Genomic DNA, 13,216 nt, shown 5'->3' with positions numbered 1-13,216 from the left:
TTAGCTTAGGCTATTCAAAAATAGCAGATATACAAGCTCATAGCGCGGCACAGAGTAAAAAATCTTGAAAATGTGTCCATATCTTTGAATATATATATCTTTTAAAGCGAACATTTTTAACTCAAATCTTTGCTTCTGGGGGTCTCTGGAACAAAACATTTTCAGATGGGGGTCCGCGGCCAAATGTATATCAATTTAGGGGTCCTTGGCATGAAAAAGTTTGAAAACCACTGTCCTAGACTAAGCTGTTAATGTTGACTGTCAAGTAGTGATGGGCATATCGATACTTGTATCGATATATCGATCGGTTGTCTGAGTATCGTTTGGTATCGATACTTAAAAAAAAATATCGATACGTTTTAATGTATTTCCGGTTCCGTTTTGGTACTTCCGTTTCCGGTTTAAGGCCATTTCCGGTACTGTTTCCGGTTTGTTTCTGTTTCCGGTTCCGGTATCGGTATCGGTACCGATACTGGAAAATTGGCCCCAAAATATATCGTATCGTATCGACTTGAAGAAATGTGGTATCGGCCCATCACTACTGTCAAGTTAAGGAATTTCCAAGTATGGGTAACTGGAGGCAAAGATGGCACTGGAGCATGGGTGTGGTGACACCAGTGGGCGTGGGGACACTGAGTGACGTCACAAGTGGGCGTGGGGACACCAAAGCTGTGATGTGGGTCATTTTTTTTGCCGTGTGCACAAGCTGTGAAGGTAATTTTCGCCATGTTTTAGCTTTCAAACGTATTTTTTGCAATTGTGGATTTATCAGTGAGCTTATTATGAGAGCACAACGTTTTAATTAATTAATACTATCAGTTAAACGATTAATTCCACTTTACATTATATTTATATCATTTATTATGACTATTTTCATTAGACAATAGTGGATTTATAATAATTTACACCGTCAGAGTCCCTCATACCACCAGGCCGGGCAGATGCCTTGGAGGGGGTCCCGTGGGGGCCTGGGGCTGTAAAGAAGGCACGTTTTTTTTCCCGACCTTGTAGATCTGCTGTTTTCGTGGGCCGCCATGCAGTGCTGTGCCCGGGGCAGGGGACTCAGGTGGAGGCCCCTGGTCCCTGCCCGGTCGGTGTTCCAACTTGCTGTTGTCGGGGGTCTCCAGACCTCCAGGCGGGGAGGGGGGCGCTGCGCCAAAGACCAGGCAGCCCGGCGAGCCTGGGGCCCGCCCCCTCTTCCTCCTCTGCTGAGTAGCTCCGGGGGGGCAGGCAGGGACCCCCCCCCCCTGGCACATCCATGCCGGGGGGACGGGGGCTCCCGGGGTGGGTAGAGACGGGCCGCCCGGAGCTCAGAGGCGCCGAGCCCAGTACCTCCAAGGCTGGGAGGGGGCCACTCATCCCATCGGGTACCCAGGAAGGGTGGCTCTTCAGACTGGCGGGCAGCCGAGGTTCTGTCAGAAAAGTCGAAAATTCTTTCAGAAGTGTCGGGAGCCCAGCAAGTCTGGGGCTCTCTCCCCTCTTCCGCCTGCGGGCAGAGTGTCTCTCGAGCCCAGGAGAGACTGGTAGGGACTTTTTGCCAATGTTCTGGTGCAAATTTCCCCTCTCAGTCTGTGAAAGTCCCAAAATGTAAAATGAATATGTACAAATTAAACTCTGTAGGTCAATGATATACCAGCGTGCCTCAGAATACTGTCTGCATGCGAGTCACATTTCATGGAAATATTTAGATGGTCCGATAACCAAGCCCCCAGAGTTGCTGAGAAACATTGAAGCTGCCACCCCAGTGGCCAAAGCTGGAACTGCAGGCGGGGAGAAATACATGCACGTGCAAAACATACTGAGAGATATTTATACATATAAATATGTAAACATATTATACATACATACATATGCATTTACATATACATAGGCATCTCGAGTGTATTTAATAAATATCTCGCGTTCAATCCTTGACACACGGGCTGCCGTAGAACGCAAAAAGGACACTAGTGCGCATGCTCATAACTCTATGGGGGTACAAAATCGAACCAATAATTCTACTTCCGGCAGGTTTCCGGGTGCTTCAAAACGCCACTGAGCACATTCATTGAAATGATAGCTGGGGGGCGGGGCAATCCGCCCTCTAGTTATATTATACCTCTATGCCGATAACTAGTGAAACTTTAGCGATCCATGAAGGGGACGTTAAGTCAGTATTTGCCTGGAATAAGATGTACAGTAGACTCCAACACAATGAAGAAAGATTGAGCGGCGCAATTTAAATACGGTCTTCTCAACCAAACTTTAATGGAAATGTTTTAAGTCACAGTGACAGCATTCAGTAGATGCGTGTACATATAGAGTACAAACATAAATAAGCCCATCCACCAAGCCCACCTCCCTCAGTCAACTGGGACCATAGATAAGGACTTAACCCATTAAGACCTGGAACTGTGTCATTTTTAGTTTTGAGCTAAAAAGCATTATTTTACACTTTGGGCTATTCAAAAATAGCAGATATACAAGCTCATAGCGCGGCACCGAGTGCCGCGCTACGAGCTTGTAGATCTGCTATTTTTGAAAAATCGTGAAAATGTGTGCAAATCTTTGAATATATATTTTTTTAAAGCGAACATTTTTAACTCAAATCTTTGCTTCTGGGGGGTCCCTGGAACTAAATATTTTGATGGGGGTCCGCGGCCAAATACATATGATTTTGGGGGTCCTTGACATGAAAAAGATTGAGCACCACTGATATAGAAACATACGTTTTTCAGAATACTGTTAAGATTTAGGAGACATGTAGAATCGGCTTCAGGTCTCAATGGGTTAAGTCACAGTGACAGCATTCAGTAGATGCGTGTACATATAGAGTACAAACATAAATAAGCCCATCCACCAAGCCCACCTCCCTCAGTCAACTGGGACCATAGATAAGGACTTAACGTGTGTTGATTGTACTGTATATAAGGGCTTGCTTGTAAAAACTGTCATTGACTGGGCCTACGTGAACAACTGTAAACCCCCCCCCCCCTGTCCAGTTCACCTGGGCTGCGGTGAACCGTGACGTCCCCTTCTCTCTCTCTCTCTGTAGCACCGGGGGCTGTGTGTGCACTGTGTGCAGAGGTCTCCATGACCTCCAGCCACCTTTTTATTTGTCTCAGCTGGTTGACTCCAATAGAGCCTGCTGTCAGTCGGCACGGCCGTAACGCACCTAATTTACACCCAGAGTCCTCTCCACCGCCTCCCCTATAGTAACTATAAAGTCACATAGGCTTTCACTCAGTCAGATAGACAGAGACACGCTCTCTCTGTGTGTGAGGAGCTTTCCATTGACTACGTTCATTCAAACCTTAACCCATTGAGACCTGGAACTGTCTCATTTTTAGATTTGAGCTAAAAAGCAGTATTTTACACTTTTAGCTATTCAAAAATAGCAGATATACAAGCTCATAGCGCGGCACCGAGTGCCGCGCTACGAGCTTGTAGATCTGCTATTTTTGAAAAATCGTGAAAATGTGTTCAAATCTTTGAATATATATATTTTTAAAGCGAACATTTTTAACTCAAATCTTTGCTTCTGGGGGTCCCTGGAACAAGATATTTTGATGGGGGTCCGCAGCCAAATACATATAATTTTGGGGGTCCTTCACATGAAAAAGTTTGAAAACCACTGACATAGAAACATACGTTTTTCAGAATACTGTTGAGATTTAGGAGACATGTAGAATCGGCTTCAGGTCTCAATGGGTTAAGCTCTATATGCTGATCTGAAACCTTAACATAACCTCAACTATAACTCTTGGGAGGTACTATCATAATCATTATTTCTCATCGTTCTATCAACGTGAGGGTCTGAAGGGGTCTGAGGTCAAAAGAGGCACAGTCACACGCACAAACAGACATACGGTAACCCCCCCCCACTGGTACCTTTTTAACACATTGAGTGCCAAAAACGGCCCTGGCCATTTTTCACAATCCAACCATTGAGTGCCGGTTTTCTTTCTTTTTTCTTTTTTCCTTCACAGCACCAGGAGATATCATTTTTCGAAGATTTAGACTCCTATCCACTTCCTGGTTAACTTTAAAAGCCTGTATCTCGGCTCCTGTGTACTTTTTTTTACTATGTATTTTTGACTATTTCCGAATGTTTTTTTCTTTTTTTCTCGATTCTACGAGACCCCTGTGTGTGTAATGAGGGGATCACCGTGAGGACGGTGATCACGGAAAATATTTTGTGACTACTTGAAAAAGGTAGAAAAATTGTTAAAGGAGAATACCGGACAAATTAAGTGTTGTCTTTGATGTCTCGTTACTCACCAAGCATCCACCTACCTGGATGCTTGTTTCTTTCCAGAACCTGGCAACTCGTGTTGCCAGGTTCTGGAAACAAGCAACCAGTGTTAAGTCGTTCGCCATTAACGGTGGCCTCGCAGGAATTTCAGCGCATGTTTGACTATCATGAGACTCCACAATGACTAGCAGTAGAGAAAAAAACAACTTTGGATCGGTTATAATAGACGAATCTCCCTAACCCACGCGCTCCCATTATGACAACGGAGGGGGTTTAAAAAATGACGACAGGGGAATCTATGGAAAAAAAAGAACGCCACTTTTCACGTCGGTAGGTGAGTAACGAGACATCAAAGACAACACTTAATTTGTCCGGTATTCTCCTTTAAAAACGCTGGCACTGGCTGTACCCTGTTTTGAAAAACCTCTGGCACTCAATGTGTTAATTTAGTCCTTAGTCCAATATCTGATGCTGTGTGTTTGGCCATACTTGAAGGTTTATTTTTCTTTTTTTATAGCGGAGAGTCAGGTTGGACAGCTCTCCACAGTAAAGGCTATTTAGTTTACCCCCCATCCTCCCTCACCCCCCGCTCTGCATGCACTCACCAGAGTGCTCCTATACCTCTCTACACACCCCTGGCTTCCAAATGTATTTTTTGGACTCATGGACGGTTATGACCGTTATAATAATCATTATGTAAGTGAGTGTCGTATAAGCAAAACAACAGGATTGCCAAAGAAGGGACGTTTTAATTTTACAGCCCACTGATTCCCTATCGTTGATGCGTGAGTGTGCGTGTGCGTGTGCGTGTGTGTGTGTGTGTGTGTGTGTGTGTGTGTGTGTGTGTGTGCGCGCGTGGCTATTGTCTTTGGTTTCTCCAGCAGTGCAGCTTCAGTAATGGAACAGCAATGTATGGGATTGGCTGCTTTTTTTACACACACACACACACACACACACACACACACACACACACACACACACACACACACACACACACACACACACACACACACACACACACGTCCTTGGGTATGCCATCCTTACTGCTTACTTGTCTTGTGATTTTACAGCACTTCTTCAAGTTTGTGTGTGTGTGTGTGTGTGTGTGTGTGTGCTTGGCTGTGTGTACGCGTTCCACCCGAGCGACCGGGCTGTTTGCATCCGTCACTTCCTCATGATGTTAACCCATTAATACCTGGAACTGTGTCATTTTTAGATTTGAGCTAAAAAGCATTATTTTACACTTTAGGCTATTCAAAAATAGCAGATCTACAAGCTCATAGCGCGGCACCGAGTGCCGCGCTATGAGCTTGTATATCTGCTATTTTTGAAAAATCATGAAAATGTGTGCAAATCTTTGAATATATATTTTTAAAGCGAACATTTTTAACTCAAATCGTTGCTTCTGGGGGGTCCCTGGAACAAAATATTTTGATGGGGGTCCGCGGCCAAATACATATCATTCTGGGGGTCCTTGACATGAAAAAGATTGAGCACCACTGATATAGAAACATAAGTTTTTCAGAAAACTGTTGAGATTTAGGAGACATGTAGAATCGGCTTCAGGTCTCAATGGGTTAATATAAGGAGGTAATTAAAGCGTCTGCTGCCGGCAATGCAGGACCATCCATCTCTCATCTCCTCCACTGCCCGACAAAGTTCTAAATGAAACGGCGCAACGTGTCCCTCCCTCCTTCACGGATAAGAGCCAAATAGTTTTTCAATGTGATGTGTACAAATGGATTTTAATTGATTAATTGCCCCAATAGTCTGCTTGCTTTTGAGCCGAAACGGCAAGGAAAAAAGGCCCGTTGTTTGCCTGTTGGACTTCAAAGTTATGTATTAGTTACAGTTACATTTTGATTCAAACGTGCGTGTCTAAATGACATTCTTAAAATGGATTTGAATGGCAAATGCTGCAATTCATTAGGAGGGCAATAGTGAGGATTGAATGTAAAATGACTTGGGTTTTCACTTTTTATATAGAAATAGCAGTCTCTCTCTCTCTCTTTCTCTCACACTAAATCAAGCACACACACACACACACACGACGTGCGCACACTGTCTCTGGAGTCCTCCTGACATTGTCCTCTAAATTACCCCAATAATGAGATTACAGTGTTTCCTTGGTGTGAGAGGCGGGTGGTGGTGAAGTGGGGGGGGGGGAGAGGGGGGGGGCGCCTCAGAATGTTTCTGGGAGGAGGCGATAGCGCGAGCAGAAGAGAGGAGAGAGGCAGTTCAAGATAAGGATCATTGCTACAGAAATGCACTCTAGGCTGTGAGTAATTGTTCTGTCCCCAGTAACATTAGCTGTCATGATAATGGAATATTCACAGAGATTGATAACCAGAGTGGCCTGGTCAGAGAGAGGAAGGATCATTTCAAACAGGGGGCCGATCTCTCGCGCTCGCTTACCTGTCCTGGGCTTGACACGACTCCGTAGGGATACAGTCACAGTTTCCCCCTCTTTTCGGCTCTAATGTGCAGACGTAGATTGATTTTTCACAAGGCGGTACTGGCCGTTGCCTGGCCTTTTCAAATCACTTTGTTGTTTGGTTGACACAATACCCTCGTTGTGAGAAGGCTCTGGTAAGGAACATTTCACAGTGATTTTCATCAGTCACTTTGGCTGTCTTTGTCAGAGTATCTCGGCACTTCAATGTACAAGGCAATAGGAACACTTACGTACAGTATTAAGTAACACAGTATTCGTTCTTTAAGTCTGACGTCATTTTGTATTTCGACGTCACTTCTGGGTCCAAAAGGCACCAGTGCCGTCCACTCTTCATTGTAAACAAACATGTTGGAACCCGTAAATCTTTTTACAATAACCTCCTTTTTCAGAACTGAACCATTGAGGGTTAATAAGGGTCTTAATGCTAATATCATAGACAGTAGAAAGTAGGCTAATATATATGTTTATATACATATTTATTTATTTATTATTATAATATTTATTTTGTATTTTTATTTATATATATATATATATATATATATTAAATACGAGGAAAGCTGTAGAATGACACTTTAGTCGTTATTTTATTCTCAGATCTGTTAAAACAGCGAGGGACACAGCACTGCACATATTGGGAAAACACGCACTTGGACCCGGAAGTCTAAAATAATGCAACTTTTGACAACTGGATTGAGTGATGCTTTGGCACATTAACACATTGACTGCCAGAGTTTTTCAGAAAAGTCTGTAGCCTCTGCCAGGGTTTTGAACGATTTTGGTACCTTTTCGCATAGCCACAGAATATTTTTCTCTAGTATGATTGATCCCCAGAAAATTTCTAATCACAGATGAGATTCAGGTGTGGTTTCACAAATGTCAACGAGGTCAATTTGACCTTGTTGTCATGTGTTGTTTGATGTTTGAAAATAGCTCAAAACCAGTAGTTTCAAACCAAAAAACATTTTGAATTGTTTGTCCGTTTCAATTTTAACATTGAAGTGGATGGAGCAGAAAATCTTTGGAAATTGTTATCTCCTTATTCGTTTGGAATATCGAAAGAGTGTCAATTATAAATAATTAGAAAATCTTTTTAGATTTTCTTTTTTTTTTAAATGTCTTTGGCAGTTAAGCAGTTAAGGTGACTAGGTGACTCTAGGGGTCTCATTTTCTGTGTTGATTTCACAGAACCAACAACCTGGAAGACAAGATCACTCTGCTCAAAGGTCGCATTGAAGACATCAGCTTACCCGTGGAGAAGGTGGACATCATCATCTCCGAATGGATGGTCAGTACCTTGAAATCACTGCTTCTCAATGTGGGATCCGGGGAGCCCCAGGAGTCCTTGAGGGGGGTTCCAGTGGGTTTGCAGCTGATTGATAGTTAGGAACCAAATAGACACTCATGGCACATAGTAGTGCCTCTTTAATCGAGGTGCACCCAACCTCCAGAAAAGTAGATGCTGGTGCAACTTTCTTGGCATCCACCACATGAACGCAGGCAGTTACAACGGGTATATCTGTGTTTAGAGGGACTTTTTTGAGTGAATCCACAGCAGTCGTCTCGGTTTGAACGTTGTTGGAAGGTTTTTCTACTTTTTCAAGTCAGCAAGGGTCAGCTGTCGAGGGTCGGGTGAGACGGGGACATTTGTATTGAAACAAAATGCCGAAGTTCTATTAGAAGAGGAATAATTTTGTTATTTGAGAATTTACTGTCGAAATGTCCAGGGGTGTCATGAACCTTTTTGACAAACCTTTTATGGTGGGACCTAAGTGCTCCTATCCCATGATATCCACAATAACATAACCTGCTTTAAGTGCCCTAAATTTGCACCGTGGATATTTTTACATCCGGTCGTGTTTGTGTTTTTTAACAGCAAATTTAAAGTTTATTTATCCATGATTTGCAACTCATGCATGCACAAATGCAACTAAATGGTCCCACTCAAAGTTGAAATTACACTAGAGGATTGTGCGGAATCTGAGCTTAGCTGCCAGGAAGAGTGGGATATGTTTTAACCCATTAAGACCGGGAACACAGGTGTGTCATTTTTAGATTTCCTTGGCTATTAAAAAATAGCAGATATACAAGCTCATAGCGCACTCGGTGCCGCGCTATGAGCTTGTAGATCTGCATTTTTTTTTTAATCGTGAAAATTCGTGGCAAAATCTTGTATTATATATTTTTCAAAGCGAAGATTTGTAAAATATTTAGTTTCAGGAACCCCCAGAAGCAAAGATTTGAGTTACAAATGTCTGCAAAAAAAAAGAAAAAAAATCAAATATTTGCAAACCTTTTCATGATTTAAAAAAAAATAGCAGATTATACAAGCTCATAGCGCGGCACTCGGTGCGCGCTATGAGCTTGTATAATCTGCTATTTTTGAATAGCCAAAGAAATCTAAAAAATGGCACACAGATGCGTCCCCGGTCTTAAAGAGTTAAACATGGCCTTAGCGGGGTCCAAAAAAAGCGGCCCTATCTGCTTCTCTGAATACCTAACCAGGAAGGGAGCAGTCTTCTTTGGCCTTGACGCCCATTTATCAGGGAGATTCTCCGCAGCGATACAGCAGCCCCAGACAGGCCAAAGTTGAACGCACCGCTGAAGTCATCCCTAATTCATGAGCAGCCCGTATCTGTCCCCTACTCCGCCTCCTCCTCCCCCCCCATCCATCCCCCCCGCACCCCCCCCAGGGTCACGAGCTTAGGGTCACCAACCCAGAGCCATTCCCACACCCTCTCTTACTGGGGGGAAATTGAAATCCGGAGCGGGGGTTGATGTGCCAGCGGAGCGGTTGAAGGATAGGGGGCATAATCTCCGATGACACCAGCTCATGGTGCGCTAATAAATCTGAGAATCCTCCAGTCACTTCTCATCATGCCGCGCCGATGGCAGACGTTTCTTGCGGTGGCCCGGGCTTTTTTTAACCCATTAAGACCGGGAAAGAATCTTAGTGTCTTTTTTTTTTTTTTTTCTTTGGCTATTCAAAAATAGCAGATATACAAGCTCATAGCACGGCACTGAGTGCCGCACTATGAGCTTGTAGATCTGCTATTTTTTTAAAAATCGTGAAAGTTTGAGCAAATCTTTGAATATATATATATATATTTTTAAAGCTTTTTTTAAAAACTCAAAGCTTTGCTTCTTGGGGGATTCTACAAATGTCTTCCAAATCCTAACAGTTAAAAAATTATATGAATTTTGGCCGCGGACCCCTATCTCAAAATATTTTGTTCCAGGGACCCTTCCAGAAGTTGTAACGGAGTAAAAAATTTGCGCTACAGAAAAAATAAAAGATTTGCACACATTTTCACGATTTTTCAAAAAAATAGCAGATCTACAAGCTCGTAGCGCGGCACTCGGTGCCGCGCTACGAGCTTGTAGATCTGCTATTTTTTTATAAATCTTAAAAATGACACAGATGCGTTCTCTGTTTGAAAGGGTTAAAGGCTGCCCACATTCAATGGGGACAGCTGACAGCTATCACAACGGTACAGACTTTTGGCCCATGGCAGATAACTTTTCACTGGTGTTAAACCCTGACTGTCATTGTGATACCAACATAATCTCAGCTGCCATCAATTACCTTTTATTACATGCAGGTTTTTGAAGCATTTCAGCATTATTACAGTCGGCGCTGGGTACAGTACAGGGAAGACATGTGCACAGATCTGAAGCCGGATTCAAATGCATTTTGTCATGATTAGTTCTGTTCCCAAATGAGCCACCAGGAAGCCTTATGATCCTTAATTCTATACATAATGATGTTCTTAGAAGGTGTATCTATGGGGACATTTTCAATCATTTTCTCCTACAGTATGTCGCTATTGATCTTACTTTATGTACGGTACATGGACAAGGTTTTGAAGCAGGCTCAACTTTTGCCAGACTCACATGAGAGGGAGGGCTATAACCATGAGATATTGGCACTGGCGTGCTGCGCTCATTGATCTTTTTCACTCCATTTCTTATTTGTAATTTGATTCTTCAAAAGGTGGGTTGTCAACTCATCATTCCTTCATAGCGTTATATTATGCTAGCTATGGTTTTCTCTTACTGTCTTCTAAGCAAAATATTGTAGTCGGGGGGGTACTTGGATTCAGAAATCAGAGATTGATAAAAATAAACAGCAGAGATTCAAGCAGAATACTCACTGAGTGGGCAGGGTCTAGTATTCAGAACTCAGAGCCGAGTTCTGAGGCAGTATAAAAGACTTTAGTCCTCGCCGAATGTTCTTCAGTTCAGCAAGCCCTTCCAAAGCTGAAAATGTTCGGTATAAATTGGTACGTCGCAGCCTTTAGCCCTCACTACTACGTGCCTTAAAGGTAGGGTAAGTGATATTTTTGGGTTAAAACAAAAAGTATTTTGTTAAAAGGTTAAAGCACTATATTCTGATAGTAATCATTGCTATAGAGTGTTTGTTCAGTAACAGGAGTCTCCCCGTCTCTCCAGCTCTTTAATAAACAGAAAATACATTTTCCGGTAGGTGTCAAACTCTCAGCCAATCAGGAGAAAGTACCCATTTTTAAGCTTCATTTTTATAGTGTTCCAGTTCCAATTTTGCATGCTCATTTCTTAGTGTCATCACTTCCAATTTCACTTGTTTAATCTATATCCTTGAGTTCTCTATCCTGATTGGATAAAATTGAAAATGAAACTGAAACTGAAACGAAAATGCATTTTCTGTTTTATAAAGAGCTGAAGAGACAAGGAGACTCCTTTTACTGAACAAACACTCTATAGCAATGAGTACTATCACAATATAGAGCTATTTAACACTTATCTTAATGAAAGAAAATCACTTACCCTACCTTTAAACCAAAGCCTTATCTCTAAAATTAGCCCCATGAAAACAAGGACTCTTTGTGAGGATCATCACAAAGATAGTTAAAGAGCACGCAAGTTTAGAGGGAGCAGCTCCCAGAACGTCCTACCCTAGGCTTTCTGGGGCCTCCAACAGGGATCAGTTAAAACAGAGTAGGGTAGTAGACGAGGGATGTAACGGATAGAGTAATGTGACTGAGAATATATTACCTCCAAAATGACTCACCTTTTCTTTAACCCATTGAGACCTGGGACGCATCTGTGTCATTTTTAGATGTCTTTGGCTATTCAAAAGCAGATCTACAAGCTCGTAGCGCGGCACTGAGTGCCGCGCTAGATCTGCTATTATTGAAAAATCATGAAAAGTCGTGCAAATATTTAATTTTTGTTCTTTTTTTTGGCTGACATTTGTAACTCAAATCTTTGCTTCTGGGGGTTCCTGGAACTAAATATTTTACAAATGTTTGCTTTAAAAAATATATAATCCAAGATTTTGCCACGAATTTTCACGACTTTTCAAAAATAGCAGATCTACTGTACAAGCTCATAGCGCGGCACTCGGTGCCGCGCTATGAGCTTGTAGATCTGCTATTTTTTTATAGCCAAAGAAATCCAAAAATGACACACAGATGCGTTCCCGGTCTTAACCCATTAACTGCCAGAGGTATTTTCATATTTTTTTAGCCACGTAGATCTACGTGATTGGCACGTGGCGGCTTTAAATAGGTTCGCGTAGATCTACGTGATTGGCAGTGAATCAGTTAATGGGTTAAAATCAATTTTAAGGCCTGAGTGTGTGAAAAGGGTCCTCTAATGGTCGACTTTTACACCTGCTATACCCATGCGAATAAGACGAAAAGCTGCCGCAAAGGGTAAAATACATGTACGCTCCTAAATGTGCTGCCAAGCAAGTAGCGTCCCGGTGCTATTTGCACGTATTTAAATCAGGTAATTATCCCTGCCAGGCTGGAATGGCCGGGGGCAGGGCTTATGTTTTGACTTAAGTGAGACTTCGAGTCCGTCTATCCGTCTATGCCTGCCTGCCTGTCTGTGACCAGTTAATTTTGGGCACCGCTTGTCAGACCGATCAGCATGAAACTTACGTCACACACACACTCCCAGTAGGCCAAGGAAGAACCTCCGACCCATTATTTTCAAATTGGCTACATCATGGTGGCACTACAACAGGCTGCTTCATTGTTTTGGCCCATAGCTTTTGAGCAGTAGGTCGTACGCTACCACAAACGTTGAACACTTGCACCGTCTGTCGTACAAACTCTTATTTCCCCACACAGCCCTGGTTACGCAACTTGGCCTTGCACACTTTTTTTAGTTATGCATAAATGTGGCCAATTGCAAAAAAAGTTCAGAAACCTCCCCACCAGTTTGATTGATTGATTGATTGATTGATTACTTCAATTAACAGTTGGCAAAAAAAAAGCACTGAAAGTACAGTTTGATACTGTGCTAAAATGATTGAACCCAAGAAAGCTCTATGGCTTGTTTCCATTGGGGTCCTGTGTATTCAATTCATAGAGTGACACAGTGACATTCATGCATTCATTTCGACGCAGGCCTGCTAGTTTGCATGAGTGCATGAAGTGCATTTAGGTACCGACCACTTGTTGTGTAATGGATATAGATTCAAGTGTCTCTCTCACAAAGAGAATTCTACATCTTCAACGACTCATTTCTCTTAGCCCACT

At 42.7% G+C, this 13,216-nt stretch overlaps 1 protein-coding gene across 1 annotated transcript in view; it reads left to right on the top strand.

Annotated features, from left to right (window-relative positions):
- prmt3 (protein arginine methyltransferase 3) overlaps positions 1-13,216 on the top strand; it is a 104,575-nt gene that overhangs the window by 13,171 nt on the left and 78,188 nt on the right. The window contains exon 10 of the mRNA XM_080427727.1: positions 7,875-7,974. Within this exon, the coding sequence (XP_080283853.1) occupies positions 7,875-7,974 (100 nt within the window). The remainder of the gene's footprint in view (positions 1-7,874; positions 7,975-13,216) is intronic.

Source organism: Gymnoscopelus braueri (genome assembly GCF_963280865.1).
Source record: "Gymnoscopelus braueri genome assembly, chromosome: 1".
In the NCBI taxonomy this organism is placed as follows: Eukaryota; Metazoa; Chordata; class Actinopteri; order Myctophiformes; family Myctophidae; genus Gymnoscopelus; species Gymnoscopelus braueri.
Note: the sequence above shows the minus strand (reverse complement) of the source record. Positions and strands in the feature narration are given on the sequence as shown.